General features: G+C 32.1%; 2 protein-coding genes across 2 annotated transcripts; one reads left to right on the top strand and one right to left on the bottom strand.

Moving 5' to 3' along the window:
• Window positions 1–789: 789 nt before the first annotated feature.
• LOC125055213 (non-lysosomal glucosylceramidase) lies at window positions 790–18,756 on the bottom strand. Its single transcript, XM_047657556.1, has 16 exons — window positions 18,597–18,756; window positions 18,238–18,400; window positions 18,070–18,158; window positions 17,756–17,936; window positions 17,224–17,386; window positions 16,027–16,153; window positions 12,747–13,034; window positions 10,717–10,840; window positions 9,822–9,947; window positions 8,718–8,828; window positions 7,944–8,058; window positions 7,343–7,472; window positions 5,874–6,402; window positions 5,117–5,332; window positions 3,103–3,332; window positions 790–1,982 (listed from the first exon to the last, which is right to left on the bottom strand). The coding sequence occupies exons 2-16, from the start codon at window positions 18,387–18,389 to the stop codon at window positions 1,762–1,764; spliced, it is 2,802 nt and encodes a 933-aa protein (XP_047513512.1). The 5' UTR covers window positions 18,390–18,400; window positions 18,597–18,756; the 3' UTR covers window positions 790–1,761.
• Window positions 18,757–19,657: 901 nt separating this feature from the next.
• LOC125055549 (39S ribosomal protein L46, mitochondrial) lies at window positions 19,658–23,105 on the top strand. Its single transcript, XM_047658011.1, has 6 exons — window positions 19,658–19,818; window positions 20,096–20,255; window positions 20,393–20,526; window positions 20,808–20,950; window positions 21,386–21,511; window positions 22,899–23,105. Exons 1-6 carry the CDS (start codon window positions 19,758–19,760, stop codon window positions 23,043–23,045), a joined length of 771 nt encoding a protein of 256 aa, XP_047513967.1. The 5' UTR covers window positions 19,658–19,757; the 3' UTR covers window positions 23,046–23,105.
• The last annotated feature ends 3,777 nt before the right edge of the window (window positions 23,106–26,882 follow it).

Genomic DNA, 26,882 nt, shown 5'->3' on the forward strand with positions numbered 1-26,882 from the left:
AACATTGGTTATTGAAATGGTGGCCTATTATTAAAGGCCGATTTACATTATCATTAGTGTTTAGGAGAGTGCTTTAGGATAGTACTTTAGTTGAAACATGTAAACGCTACTTGCTTTAGTAAACGCTACGCTAAAGAACTTGCCTTTCAAGTTGTACCTACTAAAGCACTCTCCTAAACACTAAGATAATGTAAATCGGCCTTTAGGCTGGCGTACAACCTGAGTTAAATAAAAAAAAAAACGTCAAATGTAACAGCTCGATTACGATTGGCCAAAACCTAGGCTAATCAAACTCCATCAGTCGTTTCCATTTTAGAATGTTGTAGCCCGTAGCACAAACCTTTTATCTGTCAACGATAATGTCAGTTTCTGACAGCTCGCATTTGACACGAATGCCTTTTGAAGGATATTCGTGCTTCCAACTAGTTACAAAAATGCACACTGTGCTAGTCAAGTTTTTTATACAAAAATTATAATACTTTTAGATTTACGTATTTTTGTGCTAAGGGTATTAATTACTGAAATACAGTAAGAGGCTGTCAATATGCCTATTTAGGCTGGATATACACTTATGCCGTTCGCAGTTCGTTCTCGGTCTGGTATAAATTTAGTTATACATTAATAAAAATATTTTATTAGATCGAGAACGAACCGTGATCGACATTTTAGTATGAATCCTATATAGTTAGTTAAATTATATTAAATGACGCATTGCATGCATATTACAGTAAACATCAGTAAAATCTTAAATTTGCCGCCTTTTTAGGCTAATTTTTGCGCGTTTTTTTAAAAATAATTACTTGAATATATTATCTTTGGAAATACACAGCTCAGTTTAAATTTCCTAACTTTTCGAAAACTAGAGATTTAATTTAACATCGAGTATTGGTAGACAAGATGATCTAATCATTACATTTAATAAATCATGGAGTCAAGCAGTGAAAGCTGTATTGAAAATTCGTGGTAAGCTCGCTGTAGCACGTAGATAACAATTTTAAATGGCACAATAAAATGGTAATGTCAACACGCAATTTTATTGCATTTAATATGGAGCAAACTCCACGATCGATATTTATTTCGATTTATGGTTTTCAAGATCGATATATATATCGATACACTGGAGGATTCGTCGAATAAACATCGTTTTGGAATTCTTTTTTCAAAATACAAATCTCAGAATTTATTGCCTGGTTTTATGTTTTTTATAGAAATAGTCCATAAACAATTTTTTAAATATAGTATTTGGACTCCGTAGTCATTTTTAATTATTTATATATACATATATATATATTATTTATCGTACACAATAAATATTAAACGTGAAGAATGCTCATAAGTGATTTAAAATATCTTTGTGCAGTGCTAAACAAGTGTTAATAAATTACTCATTTTGACACGTGGGTAACATTCACTTAGAGTAAAATATTCCACGATAATGACACAAAGGCGGATGACTTAAAATATAATTTTTTTTTTAATTAAGTCGATGTATCCTTTAGGCACTTTTATTTTAGGCATCACGAACCTAACGGACACGACATAACAAATGTCGCTGCTTACACATGTCTAGGGCCAGGAGCTCTAGACAATACAAACTTTTCGACAGGTGTGACCATCGCAAATCAAAAATGCACAAAAACTACTGTCCATGACTCATCACGTGACAAAAAGCGATAATCAATAATTTTATCCACTTTCTAGCAAAACTATTTTCCGAATTAATTTATTTTTTCAAAATCATCCGCCCTTACCGTGGCATCACTATAAATGTTTTCCATGTATTTGACCATTTACGTGGTTAATTCGCGGCGGCCTAGCAATAATCGCCTGATACATTGACCATATCGAAAGAGGCCGCATATACGCTATGGATCTGTGGTTACCATTTTCGTATAAGGCTTCGGGTGTCTCGAATGCCAAGCCCATTTTAGTTAATGTATTGTAGAGACCACCAGCCATTGCGAATGCTTGCTCATGCATACCTGGAATAATTAAATCATTAAATTAGGTCTAGGCCTATTCTGTATCTGTTTCGTAATCATTTTTCCTAATAGCCGTCGACTTATTGGGACTTAGGCCCAAGGCATGCCAGTTTCCTCGCAATTTTCCTTCATTATACAAGTGCTGAATGAACTGAACAAGGGAGCGTTCAAGTATTACGTAACGTATTTTTTCCTTTTGTAAAACGTTACGATGCGGGGCGGGGATTAAATTACGCGTTATTGTTAATATTTTTTTCGACTAACACCACATAATAGTAACTAAAGAGTCACTAACGTCACGAAACGTTTTACTTTACTTGGGTACAGTACTGTACTTAAGTACTGAAAAACGTTACGGCGAGTTACATGGGTAAAATCGTAAAATAATTACATTATTTGTGCACCGGGGATCGAACCTTAGATCTCATGGATGAGAGTATTACAGGAGATTCCCAGTTAAGTATTGTGTAGGACAAAAAATTATGACAGGCAAGATAAATTGACAATATTTTATTTTAGTTATTCCATTTAATTTAGTCTTGCTTTGATTCTATAATTTAAGTAGCCTAAAACTACAACTAGTATGTACAGAAAGAACTGTCGTTCGTTTGAGGTTCCTACAGTGCAATTTTTTTATAATATTTTATTTAACAGGAGGCAAACAGGCAGAAGGTTCACCATATTATCATAAGAGATACCGCCCGCCCATGGACACTCACATTGCCAATCGCAAGTGAGTTTAATTTTTAAACGGCGTCTACGCCTATAGGGTGCCTCATTCACATTGTTAAGGTAATAAGTACTTTTAAATAAGTAAAAACTAAAATTTGTGTTCACCATAATTGTCATGTATAACATATATAAATGAACAGATAGATTGTAACTTATACTATGAAAAATTTATCATCAGGTGTACTTTAATAAATAATAAAAAAATATGTTGATATTACGTCATTACCTGTTCAATTGTAATCTTTAAACTTAATATGAAATATTATATAATTTTTGTGAATGAATAAAGGTCCGGTCCGATTTCTATTATAAAACATTTTTTAATTGTGGTTGAGACAAATCAATCAATTTTAAACCCCACTTCACTGAAATAAATGACAAACAGTACCTTCATATATCATGAGCGAGGCAAGCCCAAAGGTGACACCAGGCCATACTTCCATACTCTGCAGCGCCGTGGTATCAATTTTACTACGCCGACCCGTCACGAATCCATTGACAGCCCCACATCTCCCATTCAAGAACTTCTGACAATTATTATCATATATGGTCTGAAGTGCCTTCCGTACGTTTGCTTCGGGGAACACTTCCTCGTTCCAGTCAGATGCGCGGAGGAACCTATTTTATTATTTTCTGTTAAGGTTGATATTTAAAACTATTTTTGTTTCTTTAACATATATTTGGTATACGTCGTCATTAATATCAAAATTATGAATTCCTTTGAACTGTCAGGTTCTAAGCATGCGTTTCAATGACAGTACATTCCAGCAAAGCACCAGAAAAAAAACAATCCTTACTATCACAACCTTTTTAGGTCTGGGCCTCAGATTTCTGTATCTGTTTCATACTGATTCTCAATCTAATAGGGAAGTAGGCGAAAAGCCTCTTGTCACACACGCCGTCGACTTTTTTGCGTCTAAGGCAAGCCGGTTTCCTCACCATGTTTTCCTTCACAGTTCGAGCGAATGTTAAAAGCGTACATAGACGAAGTCCATTAGCATTAGTACGACCTCATTATCTTGAGTTGCACGCTGAATCCACTAGGCGAAAACTGCTCACAATCAACGCACCAATAATAATAATTATTATAAAACTTTATTCATACCAGAAATATGGTTGCGACAAAATTGATTAAACGCTAGTCCTGACACTAGGGGTTGTCGGTAACTAGATTACAATTATTCTGTGGTACATGATGATATTCTTTTAAAGAAATACTAGTCTTAGGCCCTTTCTCCACTGCTCCGGTCCGGCGTCGGATACCGGAATGAGTCATGAGAAAAATATCGGAAGGCCGGATTGCGCTTCTCCACTATATCCGATCCGACAATAATCGATAAATGTAAATTTACGATTAATTTAACTTGACGATTCAAAAGTGTACTTGGTAACCCACTTGAATAAAGATATTTTGAGTTTGAGTTTGAGTTTGATACTTGTATATTTATCATTTAACACCTATAATAACTAAAACCCATATACTTTATTGTATTAATAAAACGTTTCAAAATTCTGAATATTTTATTACCCTGGCAAGTTTATTACTTTTTTTATATTGTCTGTCTTAAAATATTATAATTTATAATCTACTTACTAAATAGTTCACTAATACTATGGTATTAAAATATAAATAAATAGCAATATAATTTGGTTTAATGGTCCAGGTTATCCAGATTTCAAATTAAACAAACTATAAATAAAACTGTGAATAATAATTTGTAACCTCTTGGATACTTGGATATACTTGGACCGATAAAACACCGCGTTCCGATCTAGCAAGTTATCGGATCGTTAAAAACCGGATGCCGGAGTAGTGGAGAAGTACGTAAGTACTGTTGTGAGTTTCTAAATCGGATCGGTAATTAACGTTTGCCGGACCGGAGCAGTGGAGAAACGGCCTTAGTGTTACATTTAATCAAACAAAAGTTTGATAAGACAATAAGTAATTGCGTGAATGGGTGTGTATTTCGAAGTGGGAATGGGAGTGTATTTCGAAGTGGGAATGGGAGTGTATTTCGAAGTGGGAATGGGAGTGTATTTCGAAGTGGGAATGGGAGTGTATTTGGGAGTGTGAATGGGAGTGTATTTCGAAGTGGGAATGGGAGTGTATTTGGGAGTGTGGCTGAGAGTTGTTATAACGTGCGCTGTGTGCTTTCGGAAAGTCATGTCAAAATATATAGTAAGGCCTCTACAGAAAACCTACACATTTCTTTCTACGGTCGAATTTTAATTGTTAGGAGAGAGATTCCAATGTAAGATATTTCTTTTGGCCCAAAAATCGAGAGCGTGTGATCATCTACTAGCCTATTAAGAAAAACAGACACAAAATTCTAGCCAAGACTAAGGGTTGTAGCGCCAATGATTTCCTGTAAAAAAATGGGAATCAAACAGTAAACACATACCACTGTCCAGCCAACTGGTCTGCCATCACGACATTCTTATTCGAGGGCTTAGTATCGAACTTATAGAAGCTTCCATTCCACAATTTATCACCAAACGACGTTTTCGCCCGTTCTAGAAGTTTCGAGAACTCTCTTTCATCTTCTTCTTGTCCGAGTATGTGTGCCATCGCTCGGACTACACTTATTGAAGCCACCCAGAGACTACCACAATAAGCACTAAAAACAATTTTATAACATATTTATATACTCTTTTGCAAAAAAAATCGGCCACCTGAACAAATTTAAGTTCTAAAGTCGATTTCAGTCAATTAAATGAAATTTTATTGGCAATTTTTATAAATTTCTGATGAATCCTTTAAACCCGATGTACACGGTCAAACAATAAGTGGTCGGCAATGAAGACATGATTTTTTTTTACTTACACGATTATATACGGACTACGTCATACAATTAACTCTCATTTAACTGTAATCGACTTTAGAACTTAGCTTTCCTTAGGTGCCCGTATTTACTAAACATTTATGAATATATTGACGTATTTTCCAACTCATTAAAATTATTCTAGTTTTTAGACATAATTAAAAAAATTAGATAACTTTATGTGCACCTACACAAATATGTCTAATGTCTGTAAAAACATGGTAACCTGCCGTATGTTTAGCTCAAATCCTATAACTCAATCAGTGAAAGAATATTTCGTTTTACTATAAAAAAACCTTTATCAGACTTCAATTATCAATCCGAAATTAAAACTCACCTAGGTCCAGACATAACCCACGCATCATAAGTTTGATCGGGGAAACCACCATTTTCAATCAACCCATCACCATCCTTGTCCCACGTCAATCCCTTCCTAAGCAACGCCGCACACGACGGATACATATCCATCAAATACTGCTTAGCATTCCAAGTCGTAACCGATTCTTTGGGATCTTCTATCTCCTGACACTCTTGCACTACTTCTGAGCTGCGATAGAGGAGATCCAGAATATCAGGGACCTCCTTGTTGGGTACGGGTGAAGGGTCGAGAGATAAGTCGACGGATAAATCCGGCGATTTCTCATCCGGTTGTTCCGTTGATCGTGTGTAGAGATCGTTCTCTGTGCCTTCTCTAACGTCATCAATATAGGCCATGGAATAGTAACGTTCGTTTGGGAATGGGGCACTATAGGCCCTTAACAGACGATAATCACGCATGACTTGGAGGATGTATTTGAGGTTTAGATCGCGCCATTCGGACACGTCATGTATGTTATACGCGTTTATGTTTGTGAATGGGATGTCCTCTGTAATATTAAAGTGAAACTTTTATTACATCGTCTCAAACTTTTTCGTCTGTGTGCATGTCGCGTGACGGTCGGCCGCGGAGTTAGGATAAAGTGAAACGCGCTCATCATAGCAGCCAAGGCCAATATGGCGGCGCTTATAGTTCGCAGCAGCTGACCGTGTAGTGTATAGACAATTATTTAATATGTGTATATAATCTAAATAATTGTTAAGTATTATGTATGTCGTACTCTCTAAGACACAGAGTTCAATAAAAATATTAGTTGGACTTTAGTCAACTTTTATTATTTCCCATTATCATTCCAATTTTCCAAGTATAAAATTAAGATTGATAAAGCGATTTTTATACCATTAATGGAATATTATTCCAAAATTTTTTAGTTAAATGTCTATAATGTGAAAAACTTTTCACTTTTACCGTGGTTTCATAAAACCACACAATCCTTTTTTTGTCTTTGGTTAAGTACTATAAATGTAATAAATGAAAACCTCTTGAAAACTTGGTTATTGAAATATTACTTCAAGTTTTAAAGTTCTACGAGATTCTTGCTACGATAATCTCTATATACAAAATCTTTTGAGCGTGAACTCAACCTAAACGGTTGGACCGATTTTGATGAACATTTTTGTGTGATTAACGGTATATTTATCACTTTCTATACTCGATCCATAATCTAAAATTATTTCCAATCTATTTCCGCAAATTTAGATTGATAAATGTCAACGATTTGTTGACTTCAAATACAAAAACGATTCATCGATCGATTATTGATCATGATTTTATGCGAAATAAATTGAAATAATCTCTAGTAGTTAAAATTGGATTGAAATAAATTGAGTATAGAAAGCGGCCGTAAGTAAATCCAAGAATGGTTTAGATTTACAATTAGATTATATTTTTTCAAGTTCGATATATTTATAAAGACTTTTAATACTGACCTGGATCGCCCAAATCGTGTGGAATGGATTCCTTTATTTTGAATTTTACATATTTCCCATCATATAGAGATTGTCGGCATTGAGTAGTCTCCAGAGCTATCGCGTCTCGGTACATATATTGTAATACAACCTACACAAATATAGGAAGACTTGACTTTACACCCAATAAAAAAAAAATTATGTTGAATTAGGTACGTAAAACAATTTTGAAAGATTTTTATCTATTTCGTGATTATTTGTTTTTCTAATAGGCAAGCGATCAGGTTTCTGTGCCTGACACACGCCGTCGACTTTCTGGGTCTAAGGCATGCTTCGGTTTCTTCGTGAAGGAAACTTCATTCATTCTTCGTCCATTGGGGCTCAGCCAGGTTCGAAAGCGCTGAAGCCACTAGGCCAACAACAACAATTTTAGATGCGACATGGAATGCTCTTTACGTATATTTTTTTAAATATTTACCCATACAACAGTTAGACATAAATAATAAAATATAGCAGGCGACACAAATTCATGCATAACTAATTAGTTGTAAAACCATCCGTCATGCGCGATAAATGTCAAAAAAGTGTTCCAAATTTAAAATTTATACGCAATTATACTTACTTGTAAATTAGGCCACAACTGTGCTAAGGCAAACGATGCATAGAAATGAACATCGTATGTATTATACATTCTATATTCATGACCCTCCAAGTAACCGAATACACCGAAATCATGTCTGAAAACATCGAAAATTAATAAATTACCTAAAAAATATATCTAATGGAAATTTTTAGAACATAGACTAAAACATAGGTTAACAATTGACAAATGACAGTTGAGTAATGTTTGTTCAGGGGTTTGAGAAAAAATCAATTATAAATAATATCATTCTTATACAAAATCCTTTGGCGTGTGGACCACGCCAGTTGCAAAGCGATTTTGTCTCAAGTTCCATGTAACCACATAATCTGTTTTTATGACGTTTACATATAATATACTGTTTTCTATTCTATTCCAGGATTCCCCTAAACCGATATTTCGAAGAGAAAATAAGAACATTGTCAAAGTGACAACTGACAGATCGGGGCCGTTCCTTTTTTAACATATTACCCACACATTGTCTATGCTTGAAAACAAAATGCATTTTCGGGGATTCCTACAAAAAACCAATACATTTATGTACTATTATTTTTGAGAGCTTTGCTTACTTTTGCTGTCAAGGGGAGGGGGAGGGGGATATATTGCATTAAATCTGCTTACGTGATACTTGACCGGCCCCTAGAGATATAGAAAACGAATAGAGAAATTTCTTTACTTATCTCTATTTATATAAATAATTGTGTTTGTTATATGACTAAAAGGTAGCTTATATAAGAGTTATATATGTATGTTAACCTAGGATCAGTCTCAGGAAAGTCTTCGCTGACGTCAAACCAAATAGTCCCACCGTCCGCCACATAGTAAAGCTCATTCATTAAGGCACTTTTTAACCAATCTGGTATATTGCTGCAAATTAAAAAAAATATAGGTATATAGTCAATTGTTAATATGTAGACCCAAAATTTTAGATTACGTAAACTATCTTATTAACAACAATTATATAATAACTAGAAATTACCCACAACTTCACTCGCGTAAAGGTTTACCAACTGTTTACGTTCATTTTACAACATGAAAAATTTGTGAAAATGAAAATTACACTAACATACTATAAATTAGGTCATTAATTCACACATTGAGAGTGACCAAGCTGTCTTGTGTCGGAAATCAGAATGTCACCCTAAAATATATAGTTTTCCAGGTAATTGTAATAATCTTAGTATATTGGTCCGGCAATTCCACATATCGCCCTGATACACTTACATGCGATGACGGTATAATATGAATTACCCATTGTAAGATGTTTAACGAATTAATTCAACATGCTTCTAACGCGTTTTAAACCATTGTTATTGTTCCATAAATATTTTATGTTTCCCAATTTAAAGATAATCCAAATATTTATTGTGCTTCTAATATTTTTGTGTTTTTAAAGTATACCATTATCTCCGAGATTTTTTTATGATTTTCTAATTTAATTACATTAGGCCAATCTAATATATTATCTAGTTATTAACGTCAGATTCCTTAGTATGTAACCTTCAATGGCTACAGCGATCCTGACGTTTTTGTAAGTTATATTATATAATATATATGTATATATACGATATACGTAGAGCATATTAGCTCCTTGGGATGCAGGTCCAAAAACTTCTAATAGAGTCGGTATCGGAATTTACAAGATTTTGTACTTTCTTTGTACCTAGGGGATATTTGCGACGGCGTAGGCCGGGTTTTTTGCGATACGAAGGACCAAAATGAGTCTATGGCATAGATCCCCGTTAACAAAGACGTTGCACATATTGAATGCGGTCTCCGACACTATCGATATCAATGCAGAGTGATTTCACAGTAGCGATATTGTGTATCGTATGAATACTCATAATTGAGACACCTTACCTGTTATTAAGTATTGGGTCCTGCCACTCTGCGAGTTGCTTCTCCCAACTCTTATAGTTCCGAAGCGCGTACGCAGCTATGCTCGCACCCGCTATACCGTCACTACCGAAATACTTTGTGTAATATCTGAAAATGTTGTTTGAACTAAAATTAAATGTGAATTTGACGACTCATTGGTCTAGTGGTTAGTACCCCTGACTGCGAATCCATGGGTCCCGGGTTCGATCCCCGGCTGAGGCGAACATCGATGTGATGAGCATTTGGTGTTGTTCTTAGGTCTTGGGTGTTTAAATATGTATTTATATGTATATTGTATATCTATCTATAATATGTATATAAATCCGTTGCCTAGTACCCATAACACAAGCTTCACCAGCTTAGCATGGGACTAGGTCAATTGGTGTGAATTGTCTTTAAAAAAAAATTAACAAATTTTAATACCCTAACATACTTATATAAAATTTAATTGGTAGATGTTTGAAATAATATAAATTAGGATATTTTTCAAATGATTTCAGTAAAATAAAGAGATATCTAGAACTTTTTTATCAGGCCCCAACCAAAATCTATGATAACTCTTATCATAGGTATTACGCTTAATGGGACTGTTCAGATTTCATTTGAACATCGACCAACTGCTGACTGAGAATATTGCTCAATCTTATTCATTAAAAGTTGTTTTATAAAGTAAAGGGCAAACGGGCAGAAGGCTCACCTGATAACCTGCCCTCACCTGTACAATTGGTTGGGAAATACTGCAGTGGGCAAAAACATACATACATGACATACTTAGTCATCGTCATTTGACACGTTTTTTTCCACAGAATCTTCAATACGTTATATATATATGAAACCAGAATTATATATATATAATAGAATTATGTTATATACTTACCGTTTATGCACCTTTCTCTCTTTCTTGTATTTTATCATAGGCATATCCCAAACAAGGCAGAACTCTGCAACATCACATCCACCAGGATCCAACGATATGGAGTTCGACAGACCAATGGAATCATCTGCAATTAAAATTTGCATTTTCCACCATTTATAAAACCGGAAAAAATCTATCAAATTTTATGATTTTTAAAAACAATTACGGATGGCAAACGGGCTCACACCTGATGTTAAGTGACAGTCGCAAGTGCGTTGCCGGCCTTTAAAAAATTGTTACGCTTTGTTTTTTTAAGATTAGTTGTTTAGTATAGTTACTTAATAGTTTATTTAACCTTTATACTTGTTTTTTAAGTATAAAATATACACGCGTACTTTTAATATACACTAATATACGTATAGGTAGATCACTTTAAAATATTTTTTATTAAGAACAGGGGGAAACGTGCAGGAGGCTCATATAATGTCAAGTGATACCGCCGCCTACAGACACTCTCAATGCCAGAGGGCTCGCAAGTTGCCAGGCTTTTATGAATTGGCAAGCTCTTTTTTATTGGAGTACCCTGAGACAAATTGGTTCGGAATCACTTGGACAGCTGGTTACACATAGTGCTGGTACGCGGCCAAATCCACAATGGCAACTAGATTTAGTATTTCATTACCAATTAACAGTCTTAATGGCACTACAAAGAAGGAATTTAAGCGTTAATTTTTACTTACACATGCCAATTTACGATTTTACTCATTAAATACCATGAATGTACAAAACTAACATTAAAACATGAATTAAAAAAAGCCTATAGGTATAGACTCGGGGCCTTTTAAAAATAATAAAAGTGAAAAAAATAATAGTAGGATGCAAACCATGGCAAAAGGAGGAGAAAATTATAAAAATGAAAGGAATTTACGGGCGATCTGAGGTTGGGAAGGGGAAAGGGGTGAGGTGTTAAGAGTAAAAAACGGTTTACTCATCGAAGTATGCGTCGAACGAGTTATCTTGCATTACCTAAAGTACGTACGAACTACGGCAAAAAAATGTTTACCTACGACGGCGCACAGCTGTATAATAAACTACCCACAGATATAAAAAATATTACTTCTATCAATTCATTCAAATCGAAGCTAAGTGAATATGTTAAACAAAATTACTTTATAATTCATTTCTTATAATTACTTTTAATTCATATTTCTTTGGTTACTTTTATTTTTAAATTTATTGCATGTGCGGCTATCTTTTTTGTGATTATTTTAAGAACGACTACAATGTTATGTTAATCTAGAGTATTATTCTCATGTAAGTCTTTTTTTTTGTCTTTTTGAGAAATAAAGTCTTTAAACCTAAAAAACGGTTTATCTCGATTTCCGGCAAAACTAAAAGTCCTATGGGAATAAGTCAAATGGCAAAGTTGTAGATAATAAAAAGATCTATAACTTTTGTTTTTACACTTTTTTCACATAACCTCAAAATTTATGTGATAAATTAAAAAAAAAATAGTTTTTTAATTTTCATCTTTTACAAAAAAGTAAAATTCCACGACATTTGGTGAAAAGTTACCTTCTTATGTCCTCAATACGCTGTAATTTATTTGATTAGAAATAAATATTTTTTCACATTATTTTGATTGAATATCGAAAAAGCACCCTAATTTTCAATCGAAATCGGATTTGTAGCCAGACAGTACCGTGATTTCAACGGCTGATCGCGTGGCTGGATGCGGACAATGCTACGCTGTTACCGTGTCCTGTCTCGATTTCTGGTGGCGCCGTGAGGTTTTATTGGGTATACACAGCTGCGAGTCCCAATAACCCATCGCCACGAGACAACTTCTATGCCGCGGAAGAGTATGCGTAACGCATTTCCCCACGAAAAAAAAAGAAAGAGACGGAGTGGTAGAAGGATGGATTCGTGGTTGCCAAACGTCATCACATCCGCAAGAACTGTTTAGACTAGCGCAGGATGACCGACAATTAAAGTTGTTAACAGCCAAGCTTTAGTAATTGTGGCACCTGAAGAAGAAGACTACAACTTACTTTTATAAATTTTCTTTGGTTTATCGCTATCATCAATTTTATCCTTTTCGCCTTTGGGAGGAGTTGCACTTTGACTAGGATCTGGTTCTAGTTTGCCATTCTTCTTAATACACTCCCATACATAACTGGACGTCTTCAACGAATTCCACAAGCAGTAACCCTCGTGTATTGTCTCGTTCTCGGATTTATTCTTGGCTATTGTAAACGTGAGTGGAGTGTCAGAAACTCTTTGTTCTAATGTCACTCCGCACGTATTCTCTTCTGAATACCTCTCCAAGTCTAGCTTCCCTGAAAAATCATGTAAAATATAAATTTACTTTTTGAAGTGAAACTTCTTTAGAATCGTTGTGATTTCAAACCGGATGCAACAGAAAAAGCTACAGTATAAAAAAAGGGACAGACACATAAATTAATAGGATTTGGCGTGGGAGAGAGTGAGATAGGAGGCATTATACAGTGTATAAACTTTAAATTAGTGTGTATTTGAACATTTTCTGAAATAAAAAAACAAATTTGATGAAAATTAAATAAGTAAGTCAAGTAAGTAGTTTAATTATAAAATTAGATTATTTATCAATTTTATTTACAAATCATTAGTTATAGAAACTTTTTGAAGTGAAAACTTCGTACTACACTTAATTAAAAGTTTATACACTGTAGGTATAATGCTTCCTATCTCATTTTCTCCCACGTTGGATCTTGTGAATTTATTTCAAACTTTTATAATTTTAGTTTTTACCAAATTAAAGATTGATATTAAAGTTATAAATAAAAATTTAATATTAAAATATATATTTTTTTAAAGAAAAGATCCTACATTTAGATAGAGAAAAAGTCTAATTTACATATTTTAATTATAAAAACTTTGTTTTTGAAGGTTTCACTTCTACAAACGTGTGAATTAGACACATGATTTTTTTTTATTATATATTAAGCAGTTAACCTTTGGTGCGAGCGTAAATAGACCAGTGCCGATAATTTTTGAAACCTAAAAAAAATACAATAGGATGAAACCCATTAGAAAAGCAGGGGAATATGATCAAAATGAAAGGAAAAATAAATTACGGTCGATCTGAGGTCGGGAAGGGAAGGGGGGGGAGTTTTAAGGGTAAAAAACGGTTTATCTCGATTTCCGGCAAAACTAAAAGTCCTATCGAAGAAAGTTAAATGGCAAAGTTGTAGGTAATAAAAAGATCTAAAACTTTTGTATTCACACATTTTTCACATAACCTCAAAATTTATGTGAAAAATTCAAAAAACCAAGTTTTTGGTTTTTAATTTTTATCTTTTACAAAAATATTTTTTTTTTAACGAAATTTGGTGAAAACTTACCTTTCTATGTCCCAAATACGCTGTAATTTATTTGATTATAAATATTTATTTGTTCACCTTATTTTGAATTAATATCGAAAAAACACCCTAATTTTCAATCGAAAATTCTGACGTCAAAATTTCAGCTTTTTTCAAAAAGTTGGTATGCTTTCAGTTCGTTGAAATCTCTACTTTCCTATGGTAAAAAAATATATATATATTAGCATAGTAAATCTTCTCAGAAAATGCAAAAAATCGTATGCAGTAACGCCCAGACCCGTCATCCTCTTCCCTACTTCTCTATGAATCTTCTTTAAATTATAATCAGATGCCTATTTATTACTATTTTAAGATAACTTATATATACCTGAGTGACCTAAAAAAAAAATTTAGCCTTTAGATGGGCTAAAATTTTCGTATTTCATAGAGAAGTAAGGAAGGGCATCCCCTTCCTTACTTCTCTATGGTCTGGGCGTTACTGCATACGATTTTTTGCGTTTTCTGAGAAGATTTACTATGGTAATATATATATATATATTTTTACCATAGGAAAGTAGAGATTTCAACGAACTGAAAGCACACCAACTTTTTGAAAAAAGCTGAAATTTTGACGTCAGAATTTTCGATTGAAAATTAGGGTGTTTTTTCGATATTAATTCAAAATAAGGTGAACAAATAAATATTTTTAATCAAATAAATTACAGCGTATTTGGGACATAGAAAGGTAAGTTTTCACCAAATTTCGTTAAAAAAAAAAAATATTTTTGTAAAAGATAAAAATTAAAAACCAAAAACTTGGTTTTTTGAATTTTTCACATAAATTTTGAGGTTATGTGAAAAATGTGTGAATACAAAAGTTTTAGATCTTTTTATTACCTACAACTTTGCCATTTAACTTTCTTCGATAGGACTTTTAGTTTTGCCGGAAATCGAGATAAACCGTTTTTTACCCTTAAAACTCCCCCCTCTACCCCTTCCCGACCTCAGATCGACCGTAATTTATTTTTCCTTTCATTTTGATCATATTCCCCTGCTTTTCTAATGGGTTTCATCCTACTGTAATTTTTTTCACTTTTTATTTATTTTAAAGGCTATCTGCACTGGTTTAAAAGGGCTCCATTACATAACATATTTATTTCCAAAATGTGTAAGAAGTGATCAGGCTAGTAATAAATATACGCCGTGATAAAGATTGATTGATTGAAATGACCTTGATTAACATTATAGTAACAATGGTCTGTACAACCATTAATTAACGCATTAATTATCTTCATCAATCCCAGGAAATGTGTAAATCATTTTATCGCAGTAATAATAGATAAAAAGTTTAAAGTTACAATTACAACTAAAAAAGAAAACAATAGAAGAACGCGTTCTAATAAGATTGATAAGAAATAACACACGTAAAATAAAAATGGAAAATCTACTACGAAATCTCAACTAATTAATATGCCTGTTTCATTATTACTTTAAGGTTAAGGTTGACTAATACTTATTAAATACAAGATCATATTCATGGTTAGAAAATTACTACTTTCTCGATCAGCGTCATTGGTAACCATGACAACCGATTAAATATGTGATTGATTGGCGTAAAAGATCTACAGAATTTGTCACTGTTAATTCAAATTGTAGTATTCAAACGCAAGTTTGTAAATGTGCGATACGTAATTTATCATTTTAATATAATTAATTCTTTGAAAGTATTTCAATAACTAACAGGTAATGACGTTGCGTTATTCTTTCTTTCCTTTAGAAGATTTGACCTAGGAAAACATCAAACCCCCTAAAGGGCAGGGCAAGCCCCTAAATCCCTACACCACCGTCTCTCAGGCGTGCGAAAAAGGTCACCGTGCGACAACTAGATACATACATTACTTATTCGTCAGGATCCGAACCCAGGATTTCCAAGTAACTACTTACTTTTACTTTACTACGTACTAAGACACAAATGATATAAAGCTCTTACCACTATTTTTACGTTTATTCACTCCAACTGGTATCTCGGTCCATGTAAACGTTATATTTACGGTGCGACGTTCGTTACACACGTTTTTGGCGGTAAAAACAAAAACTGCACAGGGTAGACTCGAGTCCTGGAATAAATATAATTGTAAACTTAACAGATATTTTAGGTTTATAAAAAAAATTACATAATTTTTACAAAAGCACTGTCATCTCTCTTTTCATTACAACGCAATATATGAAAGCAAGAAAAGATAGAGTACATTAATGAAAACAATTTACGTTTATAAACGAGCGGAATTAACTGAAAAAAAAATTGTTTTCACACAAGTATTTAAATTTTCGTCGTTCTGAAGCATGTCTGAAAAATAATTTTTATACCTAACCAGTTGTTTAGGATTATTGTTACCTCTCCTTTTCCTCATCCAAGTATTTATCACATAACTTATTTATTACTGTAATTGATATAATTTAGATGCATTGATTTTATGACACATTGTTACATTTCCTTATCAAGACAATCCTAAAGCTCAATTATCTTTATTTTAAGATTTCAATTCTTATCGATTTATACTAGATTTATGACTATAATTCGAGTATATAAACAATTTTATAAAGGGCATACGGACGTAAGTATGTTGACTTCTATATGTTGCGTTCAATTTATTACTGATAATATGACTATAAATACCAATTAAATATAAGACAAAGTTAATCTCATAAGCTTGTTATGTTATTACTCCGTATTACGAACAATTTGTAATTTCGATTATTATAATATTTTTTTAATAAAATATTTAAATCAGATTCTAAATGGATAGATTATAGAACAACTATTATAAGGACATCGGGAACATATTCCTTGCCAGACATTAAAATTATGAATAATGCTATAAATTTACATATTACATCGAGTTTTATTTTACGCTTGCGTTTTTTAACTATAATTTACGCTTAGAGATTCAGCGTTTGCAGTTTTTAGAATTTTAGCTGGTATCACCAAACTCAAACAGTTTAGGAATTTTTTTTTGGTTCAGGCGAGTAAACAGAGATTTAAGGGATAAAAATATGTGCATTAGATTGTTTGCTTTTCAAACACGGTGGTCAGCATATTATGTAAACAACATCAAATTCTTTAAATGTATCTGTCTATATTTCAGAACAAACAAAAGACAATAATAAATTTCTATAAAATACTCACCTTATAGTTATGCGGTATAATCGGTGATATTTGGCGACAGACTAATTTTATTCCATATTTGGAAAGGTCATAAGTGGTCCACGCTCTTGGATACAATGCAGTATATTCACATTGAGAACTGTCTAGATTCCATTCCCAAGATGTCGGTGCTTTCTTTGGTTTGCTATAAACATTGAAGAATTATTAACTTTTTTAAATTGTCTATGGAGAATGGGGAACACATTTCTGACTCATTTATAATGTTTTGTTAACTATTATATAAGCGAATCAAACTCAAATATATCAGATAATTCTTGATACATTGGCTTAAATAACTGTATTTTCCACAGGAAATTTTCATGAAAATAAAAATGCCGTTATTTATCAAGCTGAAGAAATTTAAATACCAATTTAGGTAAAAGTAACACCAAGGCACATAGTAACTCATATTCTTTTGTTATCACTGTATATTTTTACTTTGAAGAAAGGTTATGAAGTGTATTTGTTTTTTTTACATTACTAATTCAATAAATATGTAAATATTGTTACTTACTTATATGTAGACAAAACTGACTGAAATATAGTAACATTCTGTTCATTTCTTATATTGACTATAAACTGGCATTCTGGTACAGTTATGTATTCATATATACCAGGATACAACTGAAATCTACAGAATTCTCCTTTGAATCCTCTACCTATAGTTCCACCACCAATACCACCAATGGGGCAACCTAGAAATATAATAGAAATAAAATAAAATATAATGATTTTCTTTGAAAGATTTCTGTACAACAAATTCCTATATATTTTGTGATTAATACTATAATTCCTATATATTGAAAGAAGATGTAACTTATGGCTTACCATGTATCCTTTGTGCATTAATTGTATTAAAATAATCCATTATGGGCCGCTTCTTTTGCATTCTTTTCGCACAGTAATACTTCACATATCTACAATAATTATTTTTATTAAAACAAATTATAGATTAAACAAAATAGTACAGATGTCTAATATAACCTTTATACATACCTTGCTGAAAGCGGCACCAAATCAAGGATCTGATTTGGTTTTGGTATAAGTAGCTGTTTTGTCTGCAGAGGATATTCATGATTGAGAAGCAATTTTAGTCCCCATTTTGATGGTTCATCAAGGTCCAAGTTGCTATCCCCTGTTGCTTCCATTCCTATCAAGTCTGAAAGAGTTAAGAATTTAATAAAATTGTTCTGTTTGTTATTGGCCTGATTTAATAATAAATAAATATGCTGTATAAATTGTACACATTTCCATTTTATACATAATCCGATTCATATAACTTATACTTGTATTTTTTTAACAAAAACAAAAACTTGTAAATAATTAATTAAATATTAATTAAAAAATAAACTTACGAAAAATTTGATGATTTTAAAATAAAATATAAATTGGCTACGAATATTTACGAATTACGACAACCTGCAGCAAATAAAAAAATAAATTATGAGAATTTTGACGACGAACATGAGATTAAATATTGTTGGATTCTTATTGTAGACAAATCGCACAAACGTTGAAGCATTGCATATGTCAAATTGACAAATTGAATTTTTACTGTGGCTCTACATTACGAAAGAACACTTTGCTCAAGTGAAATGAGATTACACAATGTCGAGTAAGTAGTAGGATAATATAAATAAATTAGCCTAATAATTAGCTTTTATCTCTTATAAACTGTGAAACTGTAAATAAGCTATTTAGCTCGAAATATTACATGACTTATCTGTTATGTATGGGTGAACGAGTCGCCTTATTCACAGTCATGTGTCTTATTGGTTGATAGTTATAATGTTATTATAATATAATGCTTTTGTACATTTGAAATACTATCAAATTAAGGATGTCGATCGCAACTATTTATTAGTCACATTATAATAACAAGATATCATTCACGAAACTGTTATTGTTTCCATAGAGTATAATAATATTTAAAATGTATTTGTTTAACCCATAAAAAGTTAAAATAATCTAAGGAAACATTTATTATTTGATATCATTTTTAAGGATGTCGTTTTAAAATATTATTTCTACTCTAGTTTACGTTCCTATCTTAAATAAAACATGAAAAATATTAATTTCATCTTATTTTTACTTAGGATGGTGGTAGAAAATGAAGAATTAACAAATACCTTTATTATTTTATCACGGTTTATTCACCAAAGAAAAAGTTACCGATTACCATATCACCAGGTATAGGGAATACCTGGTGGTAATCGGTCGTGAGCTGTCATTCTGACATACAAATTCATTTGCCGGTAGTGGGTCACGCCTGTCGTAAAGTGATTTTGTCTCAAGTCTTGGATCATTTATGTGGATAATAGTCAGTGGTTATTGTCAATGAAATGTCTAATCAAAGAAATTTCGACACTTATCCTTTGATAGTTGACACTCACACTTGACAGTTGACTCCATTTCAAACAACATTTAAAAATAACTTTGATTATTATTTTAAAATAATAATAAAGGTTTATTCAGTATTTAAATCAATTGCATAATTTAAATAAAAGACTAAGACAATGTTTTTAAAAAACATTCTACGTTCAGAAAAGTATATTTGTCATAGAATTTTAACTCGAGGTTTGTGTATATTTTGAATAACCTATTTGTAAATAAGTCTAGTTTTTTCATATTAAAAAAAATATGTTTGTATACTTTTTTACCTCACCAAAGTTAACACATTCAAAAAAAGTTAAAGTGGAAATGGGCCGGTCACATGGCCCATTTCCATAATATGTGTTTAATACAGATAGCCTGGTTTTCCTAATAACTAATTTCTTTAAATAATTTATCCCATATTTAAATAATACTCAAGGAAAGAGCTACTGATTCATTCATGATTAATTTATTACTTTAGCTAACTCATGGAATATTGTTACAAGTGTTTGTGTTGAACGCTTACCCATAGTAACACCACCTTTAAATGAAATTCAAAAGAAATTCAAGGACCACTTATGGACTGTAGAAGTTGAAAACAGCTTAAAATCAGATCATGAATTAAGACATGAAAATGATAAGTAAGAAACATTTTAATTACTGTTATTCTAATATGATTTAACTTAAAAAAAAGTTATATAATTAAGTCAAAACAATTATATTCTAATGTTATATGTTTTTAATTAAAATGCTTACTTCTACAATCTGTTGTGTCTAGAAAACAGGCAGAGCTCCTTAAAAATGAATCAGTAGAAGTAGATTTGGATACTGTAAGTAAAATAACTGCCCAAGATTATGAAGATGCAGCAAATGAAGAATTGGCTAAGTTTCAATTTGCCCCCATTGAAACAGGTAACCTATTACTTCTTAATATAAAATAATAATGTGGAAAATCAATAACCAGCTTAAGTAATTACTTTCCCAAATATTTAAAGAAAAGGTAATCATTACAAGTAACTATACTGTGGTGACTGTAAATAATAAAAGATTTGATTTAGCTACATAGTACATGTTACACATGATATATAAATTTATATGTTTTGAGCTTTTCTAGTAAATACTACTCTAGTAATAATTTCCAAAATAATTGTTTTATATAGTAAGCAAACCATTATTTAATTTTAACATTACAGATGCAGACAAAAAGGGAGATAACACATCTTCAGATAGGTGTTTGCAGCGCCATCTTGTTCTTGTCACTGAACAGAAATTAGGCAATGATATAAAGACTATTTTACCTCAAGGTCATTGGAAAGAGGGAGAGACTCTAAGACAAGTGAGTTAATTTTTTTACACTGCTGAGGTTTGGTTTTTGTAAAGAACTATAATAGTTACATTTTTTTTCTGATGCCATACAATTCTATCTTATGATATAAGCAGTAATCAAGATGCCTTCTTCAATGAGAAGATATGTAAAAAAAACATAGATAAAAATATATGAGACATTTACAACAATATAACTGGTCTTATTGCACTAAAGGAATATGCCATATACATTTCAGTGTGTATCATCATTGTCTATTTAAACACGTAGATTCTAGTAGTTCGCGTCTGCGCCTTCACAGGAACCAAACAACAGCTTCCAAGACCTACATAGTTACATGGCTTATATTACATAGAACAACCATGAGGAAGAACGTGAAATAAAAGAACTCTTTTTAATTAATTTAAAATTAAAATAGTATGAACAGCATATTTCTTTAATCTTCAGACCGCTGAACGAGTGTTACAAGAGCAATGTGGACAAGAATTAAAAGTTACATTTCTATCAAATGCACCTTGCGGGTTTTATAAATACAAATATCCTTCTGAATTGGATGGCAAGGTTGGAGCTAAGGTAAAATTTTTAAATAGAATATCTTCTAGGAATAATGTTTTATTAATGTAGCATCATTTAAACAGAAAAAGTATGAATTTTCGAAAATAAAGCACAGCGATTGCTCATCGCGCCATCGTTTGTAATAACTTCTTTCATACTTCTACTAATCTGTTACATAATTTATTGTGCTAGGCACAAATATGTAGTAAGATTGCTACAGAAACAGTTTCTCTATGCCGCATGCGCAAAACTGACAATTTTTATCACCTTAACTGAACAATCTACAAAAATTACACTGTTTACTTGTTAATATTAAAATAATAAACGTTGGGGTCGTGGCTGCTCATTTGCAATACCAATAAATGGTTTGCCTTTTTTGCGGTTTTGCCTATATATAGTATTATTCTGTCGTAAGCGAATTTGTTCTTATCTATATAAAAATCTACTGTACCAATGTGCGTTTTCCAATTACAGAGCATAATGCGACTTAGTGCCGCACAATGCCGCATAATGCTGAAGCTTAATTGGAACGTGAATTAGTTTTCAAATGCATCAGCAGAGTGTGCTAAGTCAGTGTTGAAAAAAAAATGTTCTGAATAGAGTTAGCAACCTCATTAATGTATAAATAATGTTAACGTTAACTAAATGGTTAACAATAATAATTGGTTGAAAACTTTTTACGCTTATTTTAATAATCAAATTATTTCATTAACATTTTTTTACTGAAATAAGAGAAAACCTTTAAAGAATATAAGGTTTTAACAAGCTAAATTAACAGTAACATATATAGTTTCATGTAAGAAGTTTACATCATTTACGTTTTGAGTAATTTTTTTGAAATGATTTCTACAAAAATTATATACTTTTTCAAAACCATTGCAATGTTTACAAGAGTATAATCCTGTAAAATAAATTTTTTTACAGATCCGAATTTTAAAATAAAATTGTATTCATATTTTAAATGTGGAATATAAAAAAAGTAACTATTTATACCTTCATCCATACTTATATTTTTTTTAAGCAGTTTGAAATAACTTTAATTATTTTCTAAATCTACGAAGAAACAAATTTTTCAACAATAAATAATATTTACTAACGAAAATTTCGATAAATGCCAACTTAAAGAAAAACACTGGTCAATTTTCTGTCACTGTGTTGGTATTTATTGCGAGAAGCACGCGAGAGCATTCGTTTTAAGAGTGCTCAATTGTGCGAAACGTTGCTGTAGTTGGAACATTCAACGTTGAGCATTATGCCGCATAATGCGGTCTAGTGCTGTAATTGGAAAACGCACAATTACTGCATATATTTCGAACAGTAATTTTTGTTACCACAGATAATTCCAACTTCACAAATGTTTCTTTAAGCGTTCAATAGATGTCGCTACATACATTGTGTATTTTAGGTTTTCTTCTATTACGCAAATTTTAAAGATGGAACCGTTAGTAAAAACATAAAATCAAAATGGTTGACGAGGAATGAAATGAGTGAATTTTTGCCACAAAGATACGATAAAGCATTAAAAGAATTTTTAATAGAAGAAACATACTGATATACCAAATTATTAAGAATAGTTAAGAATATGTAGTAAGTATTAAATATTAATATAAAATATATTTGTTTTATTTCACCTATATTCAATGTTTTTAGCGTGTGAGCATACAAAAATCTTTAATGAACCGTTTTTAGAATTCAAAATACTATCTATTATATAAATTAAATTTCATCAAAACATTCTTCATAATGACGTGTCTGCATTAAACTAAGAAAACCCGTGAACATTGCATGTTATTTTGTAATTTTTCTACAATAAAAATGAACGGTTGAGCAAGATTTAAACTAACTTTTTTCATTACAAAGAAAAAAACAGATACATCAGTATATTCAAGTTAATAATAACCTCAACGAAAACAAAACTCTTGAATCTATTATACATCCTAGAACAGTTTCAGAGATAACAAAAAGAATATACAGATATATAAAGACGAAAAATATATTAATACTTGTAACACTAGAGAATAAATGTATTAAAAAAGTAAATAAAATAATCATAACATAACAGACTTTTATTATTACAATTTAATTTAAAAAAACCAGAAAAACAACAAACAGTTTAGGATTGGGTCCCAGATTTGTTTGTGTATCTGTTTCGTGATCATTTGTTTTTTCTAATAGGTACGCCTGACACACAGGCCGGTTTCCTCACGATGCTTTCTGAGTGCCCACATAGAAAGTCCATTTGTGCAAAGCCGGGGTTCGAACCTACTTCCAGGGATGAGAGTCGCACGCTGAAGCCTGCTCTAAATACAATATGATATTTGTTTATTGCATAATCGTAATCAAATTTTTTTTAATAACTTTTGTAATAAGACCAACATTTATAAGTCTCGCCTGATTAAACGCTTCTGGATTTTGTCAAAAGTCAAAATTATAACAATCACGTGCCACGCCAACAATATATTACAATGCAACGTGTTATTATTCGAAAGTTAAATGCGCAGTTACATCCCACACTTTACGTGAAATTATTAAATTTAGCGCGAATCCTCCGACTCGAAGCCAACGCTTCGAAATAGAAGTTTAATTAAACAATGAGCGTGATTTACGAGTAAACAGATCGAAGCTTCCAGGGGCATGTTTGTGTATAGTTGCCAATAAAATAAAATTTAATCCTTATTAAAAGTAATTAGAGTTTATATTCGCGCGTTAATGTATCTATGTACGGATTATCAATTGCCTCAAAACTGCTTTTGAAGTTTGAGTTTATCGTGGTGTGATGAAAGCTTAATTCACCTCGTAAATAGGTTAAGATGGAATATGTTAGCTGCACTTCTCAAGGCTCCGGCGGTTTTCCGTTTCGTTTACAAACACAACACTGTTTTTCGTTTCGCACGTAACATTAAATAATATTATTGAAAATAAACATTATGCCGCAATTCATAACCGAGATTTACTTTGTGTGGTAATTCTGTGGTTGTGTATTCATTACGCGGTTTCTCTTGATTAGTAGCGAATAAATATTTGGCGTGCATTGCAATACAGTTTTATTTTTAAACGACTTAACAGTTGTGGGTCGACCCAGACTGATTTAGATAAGCTGGAATAACATCTTTCGATTTACCCCATAAAATAACCTTTTAAAAAAGATCTCGATGTTGGAAAACACTACTACGCTTATAGTAAAGGTAGAACGTTTGAGAAATAGGTTATCTAGGTTAAAAACAACGCCTAGGTAAGAGTAAAGTATAATTTCCAGTTATCGCTTGCTATAATTCGCCTGAGGGACAGTTTACTGTATTATTAAATTAATATTGTCTAACTGTAATCAGGAAACTATTATAATAAAATAGATAAGCAGGGATATATTATATCAGCAACTATATACTGCAGCTTCTCGTGCGTAATTTTACTTAGTTCTGTTTGACAATGATGGGTTTGTTTATTTTGGTTTTTAGTCTCTGGTTTTCTAGACAAAATGTAAGCAAAAAATATTTTCTAGAAATCATAAGTTGATCATGAAGTTAAAAGTTAAATTATTTCTCAGTTTTGTGCCAGCATTTTACAGGATTTTATTTTTAAATTTTAATTCGTAAATGGAATATTAATCAAGAAGTTTGAAATCAAATCAATTAGACTGTTAAACAAGGATTTTTGATTTATACTTTATTCGTTTGTATAAGTCCCACCTCTTTTCCAAAGTTGTAGGCAGAGACTACAAACCTCCACTCCCTACGTTCCTTACATTCTTCTCTCTCTTCCTCTACTCTTATAACATAGTGCTTCTAACTTGCCCCTTTACAAGTACAATATGAGTATCTTCCGGAAACGTCAGGCAGTCGCCAAGCCAAGAAGGGTTATTACTATGGTGTTTAACAAATAACACTTTTAATTGATTTAAAAATGTCAATTGTCAGCTATGAATTAATTCTAGGTATATTTGGTTTTCTGTATTCACCGTACGTCTTTGTTGCGCATTAGAATAAAAACCATTGGTGCCAGGGCTCAAGCAGGACCTTCGAGGTGTAAGAACAATATATAAAAATGATTAAGGCATTTTTATACATGACATTCTGGAAATAATATTAAATTTTACACAGTTGCTTTTACCCTAGACAAAATCGCGGTCATCAGCGTGTTATTGAATAAAGAACTGACTATCTAGCGGTCGCTTGTCCTATTACATACTATTGCATAACATTTATTAAGTACTAACGAAACACACAGAATAATATTAATCAAAAAAAATATTGGTTGTTTGTAAAGTAGGTTTACGATCGAGATGTTTACGTGATAACGTCTTATTGGTGATATAAGTTTTTGGGAAGTAAGGAATTAATGAAGATAACAATTTTTTCAAATTTTAAATTACATCTATCGTTTTATTCACACTTTTGATGATATAGGCCAGTCATTATAGACATTCGAAATCGAAAATTTGATAATAATTCCAAAAGTTTTCAAACTTCGGTCAAGTGAATGGTACATTGGGACGACAATAAATCTCATTTTGCAACCTTGTCCGCAGTCCGGAACATTGTTAAAATTGCAATTAAATTAATTTTTGCTGTATGGTCGTGAAAAAAATTCCAAAAGTTCTGCAAACTTGGGGAAGTTTTCGATATAATATTTCATATCACGTATAAAATTTGCAACCAACCTAAGTGTACGGAACATTTTTTGTTATTTATTTTATTTTCGATATATCTGTCAAATTTGCAGAACTTTTGGAACGTTTTCCTTCAGTTTAATAAAGAAAAACATTAATTTTTAATAACAAAAAATGTTCCGTACACTTTGGTTGGTTGCAGATTTTATACGTGATATGAAATATTATATCGAAAACTTCCCCAAGTTTGCAGAACTTTTGGAATTTTTTTCACGACCAAAACTTATTTTTAACAATGTTCCGGACCGCAGAGCAGGTTGCAAAATTTTATAGTTTGTTTTTAATACCACTCCCGACCTTACATCAAAATTTGAAAACTTTTGGAATTATTATGAATTAATTGTCTTTACTGACTGGTCTAATAAATTTCGGTTGTAAAATTACAAGTTTACTTATTCGACTATGATATACATTTTTCTTCATACATTCACGGAATGACTGGCAGCGCTCGAGATGAGACGGGAGATCGGTCCGTCTCTCTCTTGTTATACCTGCGATCGCGCTCGTGAGGTTTTGGTGTGACACAAGTTTCTGAACATGTCACCCGACTAAAACGATTTTAAAGACGTTATCACGTCAAAAAGAAATAACAACAATTATTTTTAAAGAATAAGGTACCTTCAGGTACATTTTGCGTGTGTACCTAATGTGTGTGTGTTGCGGTTGTTACTGGCCCTGGCTCAGCATTAGCAGCAGCTGCTGTGCAGCAGACGTGTCCCACAG

The sequence above is a fragment of the Pieris napi genome, chromosome 13, assembly GCF_905475465.1.
Source record: "Pieris napi chromosome 13, ilPieNapi1.2, whole genome shotgun sequence".
NCBI classification, from domain to species: domain Eukaryota; kingdom Metazoa; phylum Arthropoda; class Insecta; order Lepidoptera; family Pieridae; genus Pieris; species Pieris napi.

What these genes read in the sequence shown, in the direction of transcription:
- LOC125055213 (XM_047657556.1), bottom strand. Translation starts at nt 18,389, where the DNA reads ATGGAAGCAACAGGGGATAGCAACTTGGACCTTGATGAACCATCAAAA. An exon ending in GAATAAACGTAAAAATAGTG is followed by an intron (nt 13,035 to 16,026) that starts GTAAGAGCTTTA and finishes ATGATTTTTCAG; the next exon opens with GGAAGCTAGACTTGGAGAGG. An exon ending in TTTCCTGAGACTGATCCTAG is followed by an intron (nt 8,059 to 8,717) that starts GTTAACATACAT and finishes CGATGTTTTCAG; the next exon opens with ACATGATTTCGGTGTATTCG.
- LOC125055549 (XM_047658011.1), top strand. Translation starts at nt 19,758, where the DNA reads ATGTTTTTAAAAAACATTCTACGTTCAGAAAAGTATATTTGTCATAGA. An exon ending in TCATAGAATTTTAACTCGAG is followed by an intron (nt 19,819 to 20,095) that starts GTTTGTGTATAT and finishes TTATTACTTTAG; the next exon opens with CTAACTCATGGAATATTGTT. An exon ending in ATGGCAAGGTTGGAGCTAAG is followed by an intron (nt 21,512 to 22,898) that starts GTAAAATTTTTA and finishes TGTGTATTTTAG; the next exon opens with GTTTTCTTCTATTACGCAAA.